The sequence below is a fragment of the Columba livia genome, chromosome 1 (assembly GCF_036013475.1).
Source record: "Columba livia isolate bColLiv1 breed racing homer chromosome 1, bColLiv1.pat.W.v2, whole genome shotgun sequence".
In the NCBI taxonomy this organism is placed as follows: Eukaryota; Metazoa; Chordata; class Aves; order Columbiformes; family Columbidae; genus Columba; species Columba livia.
This window is the reverse complement of record NC_088602.1, coordinates 131,235,381-131,257,655: the sequence shown is the minus strand read 5'-3', so window position 1 is coordinate 131,257,655 and position 22,275 is coordinate 131,235,381. Positions and strand designations below refer to the sequence as shown.

Genomic DNA, 22,275 nt, shown 5'->3' with positions numbered 1-22,275 from the left:
AGGTTCAACAGAAAGAACCATACCACCTTCTGTTGCTCTGCTATATAGCATGGGCTCTTGCTGCTTGTAGAACATTCCTTCTAATCCAATCCCTATTGATACGACGAAGGAGAAGATGAATAACTGACATGTGTTGCAGGCTCAAGGGCCACAGCTGGAATCCCTGCCAACGGTGGCTCTTGGCTTTAGGCTTCGAACAACAGCAAAGTGCAGGAGAAAACATGCTCCCAGTCCCCTCCCGTATTGCCAAGCAGAGCAGTGCTGGGATATGCATGGATGCAGGAGCAGTTCAGGAAACTGTGCTGCTGGAACAGCCGAACAGCCATTTCTCTTCCTCTCCAAAGAGGAAGCAGCAGGATATACTCCCAAGAGCAACTAGTAGGAACGCAAGGAAGCTTAAGGAATCCCTGTGTTATCTGCTTGTTAAATTTAATGTTTCTTCACCAAGATCTCATTTTCCATTGTTAAAACTGTGTACCATGCATTACACTCAAGGGCTTTACAGTCTATGACCTATATTAACCTTTTTTTATTTTGCAGATGGCATTACTGAAACTGGTTAAACAGTTTGCCTAATGACATGATGAGCCAAGGGTAGAAAGAAGAAATGAATTGATGCATCCCAGCACCTAATCGTAACCTTACTATAATCACTGAGAAAAAATACAACTTTCCTCTCAGAATGCTGTTTTCCTTTACAGGTTATTCTGAGGGCTACTTTTTGTCACTCCCCTCCTGATTCTGAGCAAGACACAAAATACGAGAGACATCAGTGCAAATCTCCTCCCTACTCTAGCCTCAGCTCAGCTTGAGAGCTCACCTCAGTGAACTCGGGGCAGAAGACAGTGCTGGTGACACACCTCTGGCCCCAGACGCCCAAACCTGTGGCCTCCTCCAGCACGATACCTATGACAAAACAGAACCTTTCATATTTGGCTGTTCCATCAGCTACCAAAATACCTGGGGAAGGGAGTAGAAGAACTACAAACAACTGAAAAAAGCATGGATAGTGTGCTAGTGGTGAGAATAGCTGCAGCATCTGCATAAAAATCTAGTTGAAGTGCTCCAGAGCATGCCTGGAGGCACAGAGCAGCAGACCTGCTCCCCCTCATTGCCTCCACCACCACCACCATCTCCACAATTACACAGTGGCTATGTACAAAAAAAGGCAGTCGCATCTTTCAACACATCACTCCGACTCTTTGCTGCACAGATAGTGAAGGCTGAATTCTGCAGATTGCCCTAATGTCCAAATGTCATCATTTGCATTACAAAAAAGCTAAAGGTTATAAAATAGCACTTTGTTTCTGTACATGGTTATGGATGTGGCCAGGGGCTTGAGGGGATTGGTGGCTTTCCCTGCTTTGGCAGAGTGTTAGTGTCCCACATGCAACAGCCAAAGGCATGCCGGGTGTTTGAGAAAGAACCATCACAGTCATTCTCTTCGCTTTACCAGTAGCACACAGGTTGCTGCTACAACAGGTTGTTTCTCCTTTATGAAGCAACATAAATGTTCACCTCTCCTTTCAGATTAGATGCAGGCACTCAGGTTCTCAGCACTGAGACACGTGCTCCTGCTGGGCTGGGTGAAAAAGCAAAACGCTGTTGGAAAAACTAAACTCAATCTAAAAATCTCACCCATTAAGCTTCCTTTACAGATACCCAATTGCGTTGCATTGTTTACTTGTTCACACTTAAAGTAATCTAAACAATTATAAACTATCCTAAACTATAAAATAATTAAACCAGCACTGATCTAGGTCAGGCTTCTTCCCTCTTGGCATTCTTGGTTTTGGATCAATACATCTCAGTCTATCGAAGTATTGTCCAGTACATGACATATTACAGACTAAGGCTAAAACTCTCATCTATCTAGCTGTAATGGCACTGCAATTTGGAAGAAAATAATAAATATGCATGACTACTTAGAATCAGAGCACTACAGGCATATTGCATACCATGTTTTAGCAAATACATTTAGGTTTGTGCTTTTTAATGTTGATAGCAACTTTAAAGCAAATATGGTAACACTAAAACTCAGGTATGCTTATGTATTGTCTATTAGCTTGTAACAAAATTACTCAAATTGAAGAAATAGCTGTTTAAAATCCATTTGGAAATACTCCACAGCAAACAAAGTAAGTAGAAAATCAGTCTACTTTATGAAGAAGGTGCTATGAATGCTAAAGTTTGTTTTGTTTTGTTTTTTTAAATACATAATACAGCCAAAATCATGACACTTCAATGTCATTCTGAGTGGTTTTTAACACCTCGTGATAAAAGCATTTTAAGATTCTATTCTGACTCTACCCCAGAGAAAGGCAGAATTGATTTTCGAGATTTAAAATCATGTCTTAATGCCACAGTCAGAATCTGTCCAGCATCCAGCCTCTTTGTCATGCAGAGGACAAACAGCCAAAATCAGCCCCTCTTCCACACTGTTCCCTACACATAAAAAGGCAGCTGGCACAGGTGGAGGCTTCAGCACTGGGGGGATTTCCAGTACCAAAGGCATTTCCCAAAAACACTTCATGGCATTGTCAAGCTTTTGGCTTTGCCTGAAAAAAAAAAAAAAAAAAATCTTACCAGACTCATCTGTGATGTGTTTGTTTCCTCCTGGCTTTTACAAATCAGCTAGAACAGGTTCCTTAGGGGCTTGCATAGAGGGCTGAATATTCCAATTCCACTAATCATGTGTTTACCAGGAAAATGTTAGGCACTTCTAATTTTTATCATACTTGAAAGCCTTCAATACATGTAGATTCTACCACGGACTTCCTGGGTGCAGGTGTTGGGCATTCTCCTGATGCAACAAATATCCAAAGGGTAATACCCTGGAAGGCCTTAACTACACATAAAGCATAAAGCAGCATAATGAAATGGCAAGCTATGGTTGTTTTTGAAAGGTACTGATGTTAGTTGCAGCTCTTGTTTCCCAGAAGTTTTTGGCCCTCAGAGTGTTTCCTTCTTTCCCCACCTTGATAACTTGACATCTGGCAAAACCATAAAAGCCCACATGTGTAGGCTGCAATGTGGGCGAGAACTTCCAGGTACTGACAGATATTTTCACCACTGTCAGTAGGGTTATTTTAAAAATTTTTCTTAGCTCTCCAGGTAGCCTGAATACCAAAAAGCCTACCAGTCTCCTTCAATAAAAAAAACAACCAAAACCCCTGACTGTGCAGCCACACTGCAAGCAGGAGGCACCTCTCTGCTGGGGGTCAGGGAAAGACACACTTCTGGTTTGTTTTTTTTTAAAATCTGTATTATTAATGATGTTTACATGGCAAAACTAACAATTTTATTTAAAAGGGATGCTTTATGAAGGCACGTTGCTGATAAATTCAGTCAGACTTTTCTGGCATAACAATCTTCTCCTTTAAAAAATAAAACAAATAAAAAGGACCCTTAAGCACTCTCAGAAATAGGCAGCAACTCATAAAAAGGTATATAATAAGCTGGGGTGTTGTTTCTCTATGTCCATTTGCCAACAGCCTCTGTGCTGCTCTGGTCATGGACTGCAATCATGGTGAGCATCTCAAACCAAGAGTACTAACAATCTGATTAAATAAATGCCTCTGTTTTGGTTAAAAATAACTGAAACATATAGAAATGCACATTTGGTTAGCCTACTGGGAAAATTAAGACACTATTTCAACCTTCAAACCTACATTTTATATTTAGGCTTTATATTTTTAAAACCTACACTAAATATATATTATAATTTTGTACTTTGGCATTCCACTCTTTTTAGTAAAATACTGTGAATGAAAGAAATGGAGTATCAAACTCTCTTTGTGTTTGATGTATATATATCTTCATAGGTATTTAGTGGCAAGCTATTAAATGTCACTATTCATTGAGACAGTAGATTGTAGCTTTGCATGGCAATATTTCAGCACCTCGCTTGGGTATCAATGGCCTCTTCATCCACACTGACACATTCAGAAATAGTGGTCAAGCAGAACATTAGCTGTGTTTTACTGACTTGTCACTTGCCAAACTGAAGTGGTAATGATGGTGTTACCATGACTGCCTGATCTATACCTTTCCTTTTGTAACCACGAGCTTCTGCCACAAAGAGTAAAAAGTTGCAGTCCTGCCTCTCCATTTGAGCTGGCTCCTAAGCATGCTTTGTTTAGGTCATATTGAGCATAACAGTAAGCAAAGTTGCACGCCAAAGAAACAGGTATTTGATGTGGACAGACACTACCCTGATAAAAGTAATAGCTTGCAAAATCTACACTTCTCACTATGACTTCTAACAATACCTAAATTGGCATTAATATTTTCTGCACTGAGCATTATGGATGGGATCATGAGACATAGGACCATGTTTTGTGCTTCATACGTGATTCAAAAGAAAACAATGAAATTTCAACACAATCTGTGGGGTTTTTTGTTTTTAATAGCAGTCACTTTTAATTAAGTAAATCTTGATCAGGCCATGGGACTAAAAATCAGGAAGTTTAAAAACATGTAATTTGGCTTTTATCTCTCCAACCCAATAGCATTTCAATAAGGCAGCTGATTCAGATACTGAATCACAGCAAAAGTTGCGAGGAATAAAGCGTTCAACATTCATCTACATGCTATCAGAAGCAAAGGTATCTAATAAGTATTTACACTGGAAAACAGTGGACTGAAGTGGAGTCTAGCAGTATTGCATATCCCTTATCAATCAACTTAGCACAGTATCCACTTTGCTAGACATCTGCTGCAGAGTGCTTTAAGGCCCCCAGCCATTAGTTCAAAGCAAAAAAAAAGAGGCATTGTCTCCATTTAATTACCAATTTTTTCAAACTTACTGTGATTTAAATGACAGAGTTAAACAAAATGGTTACTAGCAACAGGAGACAGTTGTTAACCAGCAAGCTAAGGTGGGTATGTGTGCGTAGAGTTCAGAAGGAAAACACGCTGCTGCATGCTGTTTGCTTCTACAACGTGAATTTATAAAGGGCAATGAAGGTGCAGTATCAAGTGAATTAACAAGAATTAAAGGATTAAAATCCCAGGAACCAATCAAGACAAAGAGAAATGGAAAATGGATTCAGCCCTAAAAAGATAAAATTATTTAAAACTTATTAACACAGTTCATCATTGTAATTAAAATCCAAGTGCCTAGAAAAAAGTGGCACAAGAAAGGTAATTATTTATGAGGAGACTTTAAAAAGCCATTTATTGTGAATTTGAAGAAGAATCAGCGTGAAAGAGCTGGTAGGAAAAAGAAATTGTTTGTTTATTCATAAAACTTATTTTGGGTCTAGCATACCACTAAGAATCCCTAACATCTGCTCAATGGCAGCTGTAAGTAACATTAGGAACACTCAGCCAATGTATCTTTCCTTTTTATTAAAAAATAAACAGAACTTTTTAAATTATTCACTAGTAAATTAACATAAAAATCAGTGCTGTAGCAACTCCCATTTTTGTGGAAAAGTGTCTGCAAGCTTTGTATGATCATGATGATCTAAACCTTTCTGTGTTTCACTGACTACTTTACTCTTTATGTGATGTCCCACCTAATTTGGCAAATGAAAACGTAGAAAACCTACAAGCCACACTGGAGCCACAACTGTGAATAATACAGAACATATCACTGGTACCTCAAATGCCGCATTAGTTGCCTTCTTCCAGCTTGAATGGAGCCTGTTCTTTCATTCCACCATTTAAAAATTCCACTCAATCTCAGACTCTCTCCTGCTTCCGTCTTTCATGAACCAGATATTAGACAATAACCTCAACCAGCAGAAACCCTCTCCAAACCCTGAGTAACCAAATGCAGTGGTGTTATTAATTACTAATTATTTGTACTCATCTGCAGCCTTTTCCTACATACAACAGATTGCAAAGTGCTCTGCATAATTCTGTATTTCACTCCAAAATTGTGTTCTTAAAATAGTAAAAAAGGCACAGGAACCCTTCAAACCTAAAGGCTTCTCTTCACCCTCACTAACATTGTTTTTTTTACTTAGTCTCTTGAACATTTCAGCAGAAAAATATATTAATTTCTTTTTAGGTTTCTCTCCTGCCTCCTGTTCTTACTCCCTAATACAGGCAACTCCCTGCAAATGAACTCGCTAAGAAGTTGTTCAAAAGCATGGAGAGGCTCTGTTTATTTTACTAGGGTTTTTGTGGATTTTTTTTTGGTTTATTTCTGAGCAACAAACCAGCATTTTTGCAGTATGCTCTGGAGACTGTTAAAGCTGAGCTGTAATTCTAACCCAGGTGCTGAAAATTGCTGGAAATGGCATCGCTACAATAGCACAGAGCCCCTCCAGCTGAAGCTCCTGGAGGAACCTGCCTTGAAGCACAACTGTGCTGCAACTGATAGCCAAGGAAACCACTGTGAATTTGATGACATCCAGAGAAGCTGCAAACACAGTACCTGATAACAACACAAATGTAACCAGTTAGCTATCGACAGCATGTTATCTTATTATCAGAGCATCACCTGAAAATGCTACCTGTCCTCTTACTGGGGACCAGAAGCCATGAGAAATGTGGCACCCCCTTTCATCACACCTCAACAAGCTGCTTTCTCATGCTGGGGCTTGGGCTCACTTCAAATCTCCATTTATGTATAAAGCTTTCTGTTTCCTTCCAGCTCTCTACACATCCATTTTCCAGGACCTGTGGGAGGGAGGCTTTTGAAGATATATGATTCATAATTTTGCATTGCATAATTCAAGTTTAATGTGCAGCACAGAATATGGAACAGCATCATCTGTTTCCTTTTTGGTCCATTACAGATGAATTAACAAATCTTCTTGATAACTACAAGATTTCACCTCTGCAGTTTTTGGGATACACTCGTAAGCTGGATATTGGACTGGCAGTGTAACTGTAAAGGTGATGGAAGGAAGACTTTTTGCTTACAAGAAAGTCCTGGCATCATCAAGGAGGAAGCTTTTCTACATCTTAGATTTAGGGAGAACTCAACTTGAAAAATCAGCTGCAGTTGTACACTGCAGAGAAATCACTTTATAGCACAAATGCTAGAGGGGAAGAAACATCAAAGGTGCAAATGACAATCAGATGTCAGATCCCTGTTGACTTGCAGTGAAGACCATGGACTTTGCTGTCATCTTTGTCTTTGAAAAAACCCTCTCAAAAGCAGGACTGTTACAGGCAGCTCTGGGGAAGCTATTGTCTCTGGTAACTATAAAGTAAGCGAAGTCAGAAACTATAAACTGTCTTATCTGAGAGATGCTGAAATTAGTTTCAGAAAAGGAATTTAAAAATATACAAATCAGGAACATTTCCCAGGGATATAGTATCAAAGAAGGGGATATTTTCCATTCTTTTCAATATCTTCCCAACACAGCTTGCATCTTGGCAACATGAATCAAATGAGCGTAGAAAGCCTGGGAGATGAGCTCAAGGTACTTGCTGAGGAAGTTAAGTCCTGTGTGCAACTCAACAAAAATATGGCAAGCAACCACAGAGGCAAGCTGGGAAAAGCCATGGAGCTCAACTTCCAAACACTGCTAAAATAAGCACATTCCTGAAGAATGCTGCTGAATCCCATGGTAATATTCTGACAGAAATATTTTACTTTGAGAAAAGACTGGCAGTCTAACAAGAAGACATTTTAAATTCTGCTTAAAAACTTACATTTATAAAGAAGCAAAAGTGTTAAACACAAGCTTAAATGTTTGCATTTGAGTAGTCAGTTCTGTTTACTCAGTGAGAATTGTGTTTGTAGCACCATGAACTCAACAGCTAGCCTGGGTATCCAGCCTGTTTCTCTGCCCTTAATGAAGTACTACTTTGAAATACAGTGTCAGCATCATTAGGATATGAGCTGCTATAAGCTAGTGGATGTCTTTATATTGATCTCAGTGTGTTTTAAGATTCAGTTTATCAGTAAACTATCCATAACCTCCTTTATGACTAACTTGTTTCATATGACTAATTTTTGTCCCACTTTTATGTCTCAATATGTATTTCACTTATGTTTGTGGCCATCTCTTGTTAAGCTTCTTTGTTTTCTACTGCATTCCTGTTGCTTATGATTAAATGAGTTTAGTCAAATGAGTGCCCAAAGTGTTCTAAAATAACCTATTGATGTCCAAGATCACATATTCCTAGTGTATTTTTCCATTCAACATTCTCTTCAGAAGTCTAATTTCACATTTCTGCTGTCATGAGCATATACCTTGAAATTAGATAGGCAAGATCACTAAGCCTTGCCACCTTAAAAAGCAACAAAAAAAATCCCAGGACCTAGAATCCTAAAATTATTCTTAGTTTATTTCCACATTTATGTTAAGTTTCTGTTAAGGGATTGCATTTTCTAACTAGCATTCCTACTTGCTATCTCTTAAAAGATATTTTAATATTTCATAAGCCAATTTTGTATAATTGATAGATCCAGTAAATTAAACATTTATTTCTATTTTTCACTGGTTTTAGTAGAATTTAACACCTGCTGCTAACACAATAAAAAAACAACCTGAAATATTAGAGAAATAAATAGTACCCTGTGCATCTATTGATTTTACATAATATTTCCATGTTTTAAAATTGCATTCTCTCAAACTATTACCTTCAATACCAGAGCTTCACAGATGCAAAGTTTTTTGCTAGGAAGCTGCGTTATTTTCATAGTATGTTTGACTAAAACTATGCACTGTGCAATGATTTCTGAGTCTGAGATGACAGGAAACTTCAGAAGTTTTAACTCAAATTCTAACAAATTATTTAACATAGAAACAAGGTTTCATTCATGGGGAAAATTAACGCAACAAGGCTGCCTTCTCACTTCTCTGCATCAGTTGTTATGAATTGAAAGTATACCTTTTAGATATTCCTTAATTAACGTGCTTTGCAAAGATCTCAAATATCAGCAAAAGAAAAATGCCATTCAGGCATTTAGGGTAGTTTGTTAATAGACGACTGACCCCTCTCAACCATATGTTATACTGTCAACACATGCCTACTCGTGCAACCTACTATTTTACAATTAGTTTCAAAGGTTGAAGCATAAAGAATGGCCACTTTCTTACAGGCCAAGGAGCAGAAATTGCAGGATCAGGATTTAAACCCTCCTCTGAGATTCAGAGACAGGTCCTGGGATTTCTGGGGAGTTATCACACGCCTTCCTCTCTGTGACTTCTTGTAGGGGTATTCTGCTCATTTCATTTTGCTCAGCACAGGGAGAACACCAGAGCACAGCAATACAGGCATAGGGAAGGCACAGCAAAACTCTCTCATTTAAAAGAACATTTTGGGTGGAGTGCTGTGAAACAGCTGAAGGGAGGTGACCTCCCTGCTACTATGGACAGTACCAGCCAATTTTGCAGGTCACAATACCATTGGCCTCAAGTACCACAGCAAGCTGTGCCCGCTCCCATTGCACCATCGCTCCCAGGCTTGGGTGTACTAGTAAATCAGTCAGTTGCTCCCACCAGAAAATTTCCAGACTTTCTCTTGCTCTGTTTCCCAATTTCAATTGTGACCAACAACGTTCCATCTTCATGCACAGGCATGGAAAATTTCTGCCTTCTAATGAGAGGCATACATTTCTGCTTATTTCTTAATTTACTATACCTCACAAAGGTCCTATAAAACATGCAATTTTAATACTATATAAGGAAAAACAGAGAAGCTAACTGTTGTCAAAGGTGATGATAAATTAGGAGTCATTCTGCTACCTCAAATAATACTACCCACCTTGTGGCTTCCTGACTTTATATTCTTCTGGTGAGAAGTGTTTGGAAATAGCACTGTTTCTGTTCGTAAATGGGGATAGTGGAAGGAGAAAGTCAAGCAATGCTGTGTATAATACAAAATCAAACAAACAGGTACAGAGCTAACAAATGCCATCTGTTTTACACTGGTATTTCGTCTTTGACATGAGTAGAGGGTGTATATTGCTATTTTCTGTTTACAGTAGGATACCATTAATAGAATAGACCTTTCAGAAAATTAGCAAACTGAGTTGCCAGGCATCCTGGTATGACAAATATGAACAACCCCAGATAACCATCTCCCCTCAGATATGGCTGTATAGGCTAGAACACAGTTCAGTAAGCATACAAATAAATGCATAACAAAGCGTCACATCGCATGCACATCTGAACTTCTAGCTTGTCAAACTGCAAACAAATGAGGCTTTACTGTATACACTGTAACTCTGTTCACATGCTCTGTTTTGGTTTTTTTCCCCAAAAATCTCTGTTTCTCTTATATATTACTTCTGTCATCTACTTACCTATACAAGGTTCTGTTGATCTTTTGACTCTACTGAAGCAACTTGTCATAAGAGCCTGCCCTAGTGTTTCTCAACTGCTTTTCTGTTCCTTCATTCCTGATTCCCTATACATACATTATCGATTTCCAGAAAGATTTTTAAGTCTCATTTTGCATTCTTTTAAGATCTGCTTTACTCAAGCCCAGCATTGTTTTTTGCATTACTGCCCTTTGTATGGACTCTCATCAGTAATTCAAACCTGAGGATATAGTGATTGCATTGTTAGAACCTTTCAACTCCAAGCTTATCTATCATGCCTACATTATTTCTAGTGATTAGCTGCAGTATCTAGTGATTAGCTGCAGTATCACTGTTAAGCTTGTAGGCAATTACAACATTTAAGGAAGCAGCCTTGTACTGCCTTACTAAACATGCAGCTATCGGCATTTTTATACCATTGGCTTTTCTATTCCCACCCCCCCGCGCCGTACGAGAAGTCACTTATTCCTGTAGAGACCTCTGTTAGAATGATTGTATTTAAAGACCCTCCACCTTTTGATGTAACTCCTAATTCAAAAACTTTTTTAGTCCATAATATCATTCAAAATTTTGAGACAGACTGTGTCACTCTAACCTGCTCTATATCTTGTTTTTCAACATCATGTTTTGAACTTGTTCTTTGAAAAGTTCTTTGAACTTTTCAGTGATGTCAACCCGAGCTCTGAATATGCAGAACAACCGCAGACTATGCAGAATGCAGGACATCTGCTGCAGCAAACAGACAGGAAAGTTATCAACTACTAATATAATTCCATAGTGTTAATTACTGTCCTGATGAGCCTCTTACAGCAGCCAACTGCAACCACTTCTACATATTCAAGACAGTAACCAAGGCTATGTTCCTAAAATGACACATAACACTGCATCTGCATGATGCAAAGTGCTGAAGTAGTACAAACTCTGCAAGTTCAAATTTATCTAAAAATTCTGAAGGAATAGGCAAATCTTTGGACAAATGAGGTATTGTCTGCATGTATGCAGACAGAAGAGCTGACATAAACATCATTTTGTGTGCTCTTGATAAACAGACAGAAATTCAGAAATGTGCTTATTCTATATCTAATCTGTACTGCCAGAAGATCACAAAGAAAATTTGGATTATTCTCTGCCATTTGACAACACAGGTGAGAGAACTCTCTCTGCAATGTGCTTTGTTCTCTGAAGACAAGCAATCAGATGCAAGAATATGTCATGTTACAACATCTACCTTCCTCCGCCGGCAAGTGCAGCCCAGCCAGGCTGGAACAGCAAATAATCCCCACCACACCTGGGACTCGCTTTGACTCCTGCTGGGCTGGAGGGAGAGAGGGAACGGCCACCAGACTGTGATGAGGAAGCCTTAGTCACCAGTCATGCCTAAGTCCTCTTCCTACACATTCAGAAGAGTAAGGACTTCATATTATAGCTTGTCCCCAGCCCTAAACTGGACCTCCAGACCAGAGCTTAACATCACCTGTCACCCTGGAAAGCACTGAGCAACAGTTCACGTGTGTAGAAAGGAGCTGCCACTTTTGACCCAGTCTGCTTTTAGATTGCAGCCACACCTTGCCCCTCATCTCTGAAGGACGCTTACAGGGTAAAGTGTACCCTTTACAGATAAACTGTAAACTCCATTTCAGACACATAAAACAAAACACAGATTGAAATCTTGTTTTACTGTTACTAAGCCTCCTTTCTTGGTTTGCCTTTCATCTGCAAATGCTCTGGGCTCTACTAACTGGACGACAGTATCAAATTACAGCTGAAGTTGTCGACACATAATTAAATCAAACTTTTCTTTAAACATAATACAACTCACATGCTATTGAGGGGACCCTCAACTTTTGGTTTCAGTATGGGATTTAAAGCCTGGAACTCACAACTGATCTCAGCTTGACTCTTGACTTGGCTGTTATTATCTTTGACTCATACTTTACTGGGAAATTGTAAGATTTATTCTGCTAATGTCGGTACGTGCTTTAAAGACATAAAGTGCAATCTAAGTGCCAAATATTATTACTTATTCAGCAGTCTTGTCTCCTATGTTAGTCCCATTTGCGCAAAGCATGCCTAGCTTTTCAGTCCAATTTTGCTAGTTTGGTTTCCTTTTTTCTCTTTCATTTTTCATGGAGCATTTGCTTGGTAGAAGTTCTGGATCATGGCAGTCCACATCCAGCAGTAGGAAAGTCATTGCTTGCACCCAGACAGCTGCATGCAGGTTTTCAGATATACCACCTGACTCTGCTCAAAACAAATATTCGCAAGACACTACTCAAAACAACAACAGCTATTGGTACCTTAGATTTTTTTCTTCCAATTATTCATACAAAAAATTGATCCGCACCAACATTAAGGACACTTTAAAAACCTTATTCGGAGCTGGGGTAAAAGCATTGTGTAGCAAAGGCATTACCCTGTGACGTTTCAAGCCACATTTCTTGGACTCTCTCTTTTTTTAATCATTAAACTATTACACCTTTTCTTAATTCAGCACTAGGCTTTTGTGTAGTTAAATGTTCCAGCCTTCAGCATTTTTAAGGAAATCTCTTCATGTCCTGAGCTTTTTTTAGAGGAACTTTGTGGCGCTGCTCTTTGCCTTTAGAAACAAATACTGGATACTATAGCCCTCAGCCAGTCTCTCACTGGATCCAGCACAAGGCCAGACTATTTGTGCCTTTAAGTTTTGGTAAAGTTTGCTATGAAAGTGGTAAGTGTGTATTAACTGGAACCACTCCTGTAAAGCAAGACAAAACCTGGAAGGATTGATAGTGGACTCTCCTGAGAACTGCAAGACACAGCTCTTCTTCACCATTTGGATATATTATTAATATTTCTGTTCACTTTGGAATGAACAGTATAAAAGCATCTAAAAACACTTCTGCTCACACAATGTCTTAATTTTCTTCTTCTAGACTACCAGCATCAGAGACCTTATTCCCTCAGCCATCTTCTGCTACTTTTTGCAGGCGTTTTTGTGCTAGAGATTAAGAAATTATTTTGTTTCAGCACTAACTCATTCCCTCTCCAAATTCAATTTTTACATTAGTCAGTATCTCGACATACAATTTATTTGACTAACTGCTTAATGACCTATGACAAAATAGTTTTAAACCATATATTTCATAGAGCTGCAGAATAACATACATTGCTCCCCCCGATCTTTCCACAGGTACTTGTTTAGATATATATAATGAAAACAAATAGCTTTCACATGTCACTGTTGTGTTTCCCTTAGCTTCCCAAAAAGGGACATGAAAGGAGCTGTACTATCAAGACCCACTTTCAGTCAAAATGGCACACATATAGTTTCCACTTTTAAAGTAAAGTACATTTACTTAATCTCTTCCTCTACCTCTCCCTTGGTCTGCATATCTTAAGAATTGTTACACAGAACAATAAAGATTTTGTAATTAGTATAGTTAAAATGTAATTTTACAAAATAAAAACCTTATACGTGACTGAAATACGCAATTAAGTCATTCATAAGTTTACTGAAGCATTCCTTTCCCACTGCAAGTTCATCATCTTTCCGCTCCTTGTCTGGCTTCACTAGCAGTTTGTGATGTTTGTGCCAAAAAAATAAAGTTAAAAAAATGGCCTACCTCTCACAAGAGAACTGTGTATAAGACCTGGGTTTTTTTAAGACACCATGATGAAGACACATAGAATAGTTTCCACTGGTATGGGGGGAATCAGGCATTCCCATTTGTGTTCCTTAGGACTGTTTATTCCAAGAGGCTATGAAGACACAGACTGGAGTATCTCCTATAGAAACAGACACGACTTGCAAAAGTATATACCAGGCAGTGAAAACCATGGACTAGTTTGCTCTATTCATTGTCTGGAAGCTTTCTGGTTGGGTCAAAGATGCAGTCAGTTTCCCTTGAGAAGCTCATATACTCAAACCACCATAAAGACTTCAAGAAGCTCAAGAAATGGCAGTGGACATTATAAACCAATGACCAAAAATTCCTTGATTCAATGCTGAGATTTTCTTTCAGTCAGCTTTCTGAAAACCATGTGCTCCGTCAGTATTGACACAGAGCCACTGATGTGCAATCCTACCTGCCATTATGTTCACCTTAGCATTGCAAGGATTATTCTTGCTAGGTGAGTCACTGTCCTTAGAGGGCTGTCAGCCTCTTTCACTCAGAAATAGGTTCTTAAATATTCTGTAAGAATTTATTGCATGTCAGTCAAGGCTGTAAAGGTACTGTTAAAAGAATTTAAAAGAACTGGATGCCTGTGCTAGAGAAGGAAGAAAAAGTAATCATGGTCCTTTGGAGATAGGATTTCAGACACAGGAGGAGCCAAGAGCCACTTCTTCAAACAGAGGGAAATTATTCTCATATCTCACTGTGAAGCAACACTTTTCCCAGTTTCTTACAGGTGCAAGAATTAATATCTCAGACACTGGCATGTTGTGCAAAGCATCATTTCTACAACTGGCTTCCACCTCTAGCGCACTGCTGGGATCTGCATGTCTACTGGGCTCAGCCTCACCCACTGGTGTGTGGTGAGTGGTATCCACTGAGTCCTGCAAGGGCTGCGATAGGGAGTACAGATGTTTGTCTACAGAGGCAGCCAGTGCAATGTGCTTTGAATATAAAAGTGCATTGGCACACCATCCCAGCCTGAGAGTTCTTTTAAGATCCTAGTCAATGTGGAGATGCACATTTTTTGGCCTTTCATCATCCCTTTTCAAGCCAGTGATCTGTGCAGTTGGCCCCACGTCCAGTGGCTGAGCCTCCACCTGCTAGCTGAATCAAACTGCATGTAACATGACGTAGAACCCAGCACACACCAAGAACTCCTCAAACCAGCACCAGGAAGACTGTATACAAATTTTGGAAAGTTATTTGGCAGAGGAGGTATCTGGGTTGTAGTCCCTGTTCAGTTAATTGCTTTATGGAAAGCAGAGCAACTTTTTTTTGGGAGGGACTGAGATCCTTCACAGCAAATACACTGTAAAATTGAGCTCTGTGTTGGAGAAGAACCTCAGTCAGAGAGACAAAGTCCCAGACATCCCAGGCAAGCTTTTTAACCACAGAGCTACTGATAAAGCAGCATTGTGTTCCTCTCTCAGCCTTCTGAGTCTCACAAACAAGACACATGGGAAATAGATATATTTTGTGTACATCTTGCAACACATATAGTGGCTTTGTGCATCAGGACCTAGGTGAATGTGTGCATGCTCAGCAAGGGCAATGTAAACATCTGTAAGTCTAGAGTTTTGTGGTCCCTACATGATAGGCTTATGTTAGGCAAAGTGAAGTGAAAACACCTTAAGGACTGCAGAGCATGCACTCCGTTGCACTGATACAATTGTGTGCAAGGCAAGGCTGTAAACCAGATTGTTGAGGCTGTGACCATTTAAAAAAAAAAAGAAAAAACAAACAACATTGCCAACCAATCACAAAAAAAAAAAAGAGCAAACTAGTAAACCCATTTCTGGAATAATTTTCAACTGTATTACTTTGAAAACTCAGCTTACAATGCAGCAGGATGAGCACTTCCAACAGCACAGCTGAAGGAGCAGAAAGCAACTGGCCAGATGCAGCAAAAACTTCTAAAGTCAGTTTTGCAGTTGAATCCACTATATTGTGTAACTAAATTCCCCATATAAAACTAATTACTAAGGTCAAGTCTATCAGAGTTGTTGCTTTTTTATTTTCAGATTAAAGTTACCAAGGCCTGCCAGATCCACAAGTTTATCTGCTTTTTTTCTTTATTTCTTTTAATTCATGGCATCAGGTGAAAAAAAAGATATGGATACTAAAGCTAGAATTTAAAACTCCTGTGCCAAATTACTTTCTCCCACAAATGTTACAAATATACAAATCAAACAACATATAAATAGAATTTGAGGTTCTCAGCAGTGCTAACAAGTCAGACCCTGAAAATCTGGCCCCTAATACACATATGTAGGGCACCAATAAATTCTTATTTTCACACCTACCCACAACGACAAAGCAAGAGACTGAAATAAGGAAATTACTGCATATATTCAGAGGCATAAGTATCTTATAAAATGAATAACTATGGAAGGAAAATCATTAACAATAGGGCCATCTGCTGTATTTCAAAAAAACTACACCAGCAAAAAATCTGAAAATGTTAAAATGCTTTACAATCTGACTTTTTCACTATTCCATGTTACAAAAAGTGATCACAATGATTAGTACATCAGTTTAAATGACAGGAAATGTGTACTTCTTACACTCCTTCTAATAAAAAGCAGTATTTACTGGCATAATACTGATTCTGTATCTAATGGTACTAGTTGACCTTGTAACTGAGTATATAAAAAGCCTGAAATGCTTCCCATGCCATTTGAAGTAGGTAAGCAGAGTGTTGTGTAAGTAAAGGAGAGGTCAGCAGCAAGTCTAGTATTTATTTAAATACTGAAAAAAACACTTGGATTACTATTTCTTGCTCTGAAATAAGAGGAAATACCAATTCCAAAGAGCTTACAGTAAATAAAAAAATTAAAATAATTTTTTAAAAACATAGAACAAAACAAAAAAACCCCACAAAAACCCCACAAACAAAACCCAACAAAACAAAAAACCCAAACAAACAAACAAAAACAACAAAACCACTACACACAAATCACAAAAATTAGGGGCAGTTTAGAAGACATGCTAACCCAAGTGGTTCTTACTATATTTTACACTTCTCTCTGTCAATATGCTTGAAAAGCCCTCTCCTTTCAAGCAAGGTAGAACTCAGCTTTAGCAGCTAGTTCCAGGTTTTGCATCTTAAAGATGGCATTAAAACACAACCCTAAAGTCCTGGTTAAACTAGGGAAAATTGTACCAGCGCATACCCAAAGCTGCAGAGAGTCTACTGCTGTAAATCTGGGCTCAAATGGGTGCTTTGCTACATTCAGTTTGCAATGGCTGCGGCTGTGCAAAGAAGTAATACCTACAGTCTATACATAGCCTGCTCACAGGAGTGTGTTTCTTACTGGAAAGGTTCAGAATAAAAGACAGACAGGCTTCTAAACATCAGGTCAGATGTAATTGAGTTTTCAATGACAGGGAATACTGAACATCTTTTGAAACGCTAGTTAATTGCCAGCAGTGAGTACCAGTGCTTTTGAGCATGCTAATTAAAAACAGTTATAACAGAGCCCATCCCAGCACCTGCTGGAGTGTTCAGCGTTCTTCCTCTCACTGCGCCTCCAGTACAGTTGATTTCCTGAATCGCGCTCTCACTGAGGTGGTTAGAAGTGATCACAAACCAGTAACAAGAGCTGACAGCACGAATCTTCAAGGAAAATTCCTCATGCAGTTAAAATATGTTTATGAGCCACCTTTCTATACCGCATCTGTAGCTCAACACAATTACCTAGATAATATGTCTATCTGCCCCAGATGTAACTGTCCTTATTAAATATACCAAGGCTCAGATGTTTGACAACAAATATTTGTTCCTACAAATTTTGTCCTTTAGCAGTTTTAAGTGTTATTTAACATTTAATGCAGTTTTTCTAGATTATACAAAGCAAGTGACACTTCATTACTACACCTGCAACTTCAGTAATTGCAGCATAATAGTTTTTGCCTACTGATGGAAAAACTAAACTTTCACAATTCAAATCTTTTAAGCTTCATAAATAATACAGCAAAAATATTCTTAGCTTAAAAACAAAACCACATATATTTACCTGCCATCATAGCTATCATACTGGCTTTGTAGACATTAGGAAGGGACCCGAGTTCACCTGTTGCCAAGATTGTTTTCATATGAGCTTCTCCACAAGCCTCACGGCACTGACGAATCTCCTCATAGAGATCTGGGGATAAAAGCATGTGAAAATGATCAAAGTTGCCTGAGAGACATTTTCAAGTATGGCTGTAATTTCCACTTCTGGATTAATTTCCAATCTTATAATTAGTCATAGCACTCAAGAACTTAAGTTTTGTAAGTTCAATAAATTACATGACTGGAGGTAATTAACAATGCCACACAGTTTCAGACTTAACTTAATAGCTATTAACGTCAATTCTCGCAAAACTAAGAATGTGCACAGTTTGCCAAACACTCATGAATACATCAGGAGTAAAAAATGCTACGGTACTCAAGATTGATTTTAAAACAGCTCTTCCAGCAATAAATATGGTCCTGTCCACGTTGAATCACCACTCTTCCGGTCCCCTTCAGCCCCATTTGCCAAAGGGTTCAGCCTAAAAGACACTAAAGGTGTGAACAAGTTGTGAAATTACAGACCTTTGTGCGACCTGCGATATCATGTCCTATCTCCCTTAGCTTCCAGCTGCCAGTCCTGGAGGCTCTACATCTCCCTTCGGTCTCCTGCCAAACACCCTGGTACCACGGCACTATCTATCTTGGGAAGTCTGATATGGAGCTTGAAGCTTGTGTTTAGGCATCTGAATCCCACTTAAAGCACTTTGCAAATAAAAATTTCCTGAAAACATGCAGCCAAATCAATGCGGTCTGCTAAGATCCCGGGTGAGGAGGGACCTAGGCCTGACATAGGACCTCAGGGACCACTGAATCCACATGGATCTGCATTTACAAAGCAGCTCAAGTGGTTGCACTGCCTACGAGGTTTCCAGGACTTAGACCATGCCCTGCCGTGACCTCAAATGGCCCCAGGAAGGGTGGAGGGAGCACCATGGCAAGAGGGCCAGCAGGACATCTGCCCAGCAATCTGCGGAGCTACAGCTCCCAAACCTGAACCCTGCTCCCAGATGTGCCAGTCTTTTGGATTGCTTTTCTCCCCCTGCTGCTTGATAATCTGGATTACTATTTTAATGGTAGACATCCAAGGGCACAGCTGGCCCCCTGCTCCTGATGTCCACACTCACTGAGAAAGCCGGCTGGAGTTCAGGAAGGACTTTCAGCTCTCCTTAGCTCTCATCTCCAAGCAGTCAGTCCCTGAGACAAACTGGCACACATTCCACCTGCCCACCACTTCTCCATGCACTGCCACTCAACCTGCTGGCCACCGGCTGCAGACAGGGAGAAGCAGGGACAGCGAGGACAGGCCAGTATTTGGCTGCTCACAGATGTCACCCAGAGCAGACCTCTCCCTCAAACTCCTGCAGTGTTGTGTCCAGAGGCCACGCTCAACTTTCTAACAGTTTTATATTTTCACAGACTCAGTAAGGACCGGAACAAATTTGGACATAACTGACTACATTTTTTTAAAAAAGGCTAGAACTTGCAGACCTGGTCAGGCAACATAACACAGGGAGCACAGGGAAACCCTCCCACTCTTTTTTTTTTGGCAATATTCAGCAGTGCTCCCAAAAAATTTTAAACATAGTGAGATTAAAAGAGCTAGACATTATTAAAATGTATCTGTTAGAAGCTGGTCACTTGGGGATGATTAAAACTCATCCAGTGTTAATGGTGGGGATAAAAGCAGCTGTTACAGTGTACAGTCTATTTCTGGGATTTGAATTTAAAAAAAAAAAAAAGGACACAAAATAAGCAAACAGGATCTTTTGCAAGAGAGACCTTTTCACAAATTCTGTTCAATCTTCAAACACATAACTGAGAAGTTTGTTTATGGAAGGCTAAAAGACAGTTTTTAACAAATCTTTTTTGCTAAAAAAGTCCAGGATATGGCTACAGAGACTAGATTTTTTCAGCAACACTAGCTTTCTTTTCCTCTCAGTCTTAAAGCACGACCTGGAAACGTACAGCAGGGTTTGCCAGCTGCCGTAGACCAGGACCTCCCCTCCACCCGCAACACTGCTGCATCCTATTGATGCCATCGGCACACCAGGCAGCCGGGGCTGGGACCGCTGGGCTGCTCCTCTGAGACACGCTACACGCGTTAGTAGACAACCGGCTAATGCACTTAGCAAGTCCCTTTATAGACACCAGGCTTCACCTTGTTTCTTACTGTGTACCAAAGGTGTGAATTAATCAGTACTAGCATGCAGTCTAACATGTTTTATTGATCAATTGATGATACTCCAGAAACCTACATCAAATCGAGACTCAAAAAGGAAATACAAAGAACTTGTGCTATATTCTTGTGCATTTGATAACACTGCTCTTGTTAGATCCAAATGCAGTCCCTTTTTGTGGAGTGACTCTTTCCTGAAGCTTTTGGAAAGCCAGAGTAAGTGACTTTCATTTTCTTCTAGTTTCAGAAACAAGAAGAAAAGACTTGAGTTTTCTCTACCTTTAAGATACATCACCAAAAATGTCAAAATAAAATCAACAAAATGTACATTTAGGTTGGATTCCATGAAAAGAAACTATATCCTCATAGCTGTTTTTCACTGGAGTTAGTAACACAGCTACAGCATCCTCCCTATTGTTGGAAGGTACTTTTATGTGCAATTAGTGCCAAGATCATTTGAACAGTCTCACTATCTGACAGCCACGCATCAGCCCACAGACAGGAACAACTGAGGATCTTCAGTCATCCATGTCTATCAGGTTAACTGAGGTGGTGGAAAAGTGGGCATACTTTAATGGGGCAGGTGTGTAGGTAATAAATACTGCTCTTTATTCAGAGACCAATTATTGCAGACAATGGTTGGCATTCATAGCACATTCTCAACCCTACAGTAAAAGCACAAATAGAAATGCAACTACTTCTGGGACAGAGAAAATTAACCGGAGCATCCCAGCCCCAGTGCAAGCAGGGACTGCTTTGATACAGAACAAGTTCAAAAACTCCTACTCTTTTTCAAAAATAAAGAGGTTCCAGTACTCAGGCAAATTTAAATCAAGGCACAAATAACTTGATTATCCTGAAACTTTCTGGCAAATGTCTAACGTATGGGTGGGGTTAATCATACTTGAAAATGCACTCAGTGTTTCAAGGGGTCCTGGGCTTCTCTGGGACAGTCTGCCCTGCCAAAAAGTCCGTCCCTTATCTACTCAGTTCCATCAAGCCAACCAGTAGCAGGAGCAGAGCTGGATGCTGTGGTTCTGGGAACATCTGCAACCTGTGCAGGAACCAGTAACTGACACAGCAGACAGAGCTTCTCTGGTTAGCAGCTGTAGCAGACAGCTTTGGGGAAACACCTCTGTATTACAGGAAACCCCACTGGCATATTTTCAACTGTGAGCTAAGACCTCTATTAAGAGGCTGCAAGAGATTCTCCTTCCGACTGCTAAAAACAGGAAAAAGATAATCAAGAGCTCTCAAAGAAAATGGCCAATACTGTGTAGCATCTTGAACAAAGCACCAATGAACCAAAACTATCAATTCTAAAATAAGCCTAAATCTTAAGCCAGGAAGAACAAGTAAACAAACAAACAAAACAAAACCCAAAGCAAGACAACTCTCATAGAATATATTTGGAGCCAGACACTCACTGATGTAATCTGCAGTAGCTCCACTGACTTAGCTGTTAAAATGCATGTGACATAAGAACTCATGTACTTTGCACCCACTTACTTAAGACACCTTACTGCTTTTATGAACTTTAGACTTGCACTTTTAGTGGATGCATTTATAGAAGTCAGAAAAATTAAGATTTTAAAGGAAATAAAATAATACTTTATTTTTTGTTTTAATTCCAATGTTATAAAATGTAAGTGTTGGAAGGTGGCTTTTATTTTGTTTTCCTAAAATTCTAACTATTCAGTACAAACCCTACAACATTGATTTTTAACAGCTATTAAATACACCAAAGAAAATGGTTCCTCTCCCTACACATCTCTCAAACATCCCTGACAATTACTGCTGGCTATAATCTGCCCTGGAATGTCTAGACATCCTTTTGCTTTGGTATATGCATTTGTCCTAAAAATCACATAATAAGGGGGTAATCCATTTGTCCTACACAGGAAATGAAAATATTAAGGGGGAGAAAAAACACAGCTTAAATTTTTACAAAACAGCTCTTCTCTAAAAATGTGGTGATAAAAAACCACAAATAAGCTGAATTAAAAATAAAAAGTGTTTTTATCTAGTCAGTCACAGTGACTGATGTTAAGGGTAGAAACTGAGACAAGGAGGGAAGATGTTTCAATTTCTGTTAGACCAAAAGATCAAGGTAATCATTATGAGAAACTGGAAAACTATCTGGAATTCC

The 22,275-nt window shown here is 39.3% G+C and overlaps 1 protein-coding gene across 3 annotated transcripts in view; it reads right to left on the bottom strand.

The window, feature by feature from the left end:
• Positions 1 to 22,275, bottom strand: part of DERA (deoxyribose-phosphate aldolase) — a 55,352-nt gene that overhangs the window by 12,946 nt on the left and 20,131 nt on the right. For all 3 annotated transcript variants that reach the window (XM_065030219.1, XM_065030211.1, XM_065030230.1), the window contains one exon: positions 17,910 to 18,038. In XM_065030219.1, coding sequence (XP_064886291.1) covers positions 17,910 to 18,038 — 129 coding nt within the window. The remainder of the gene's footprint in view (positions 1 to 17,909; positions 18,039 to 22,275) is intronic.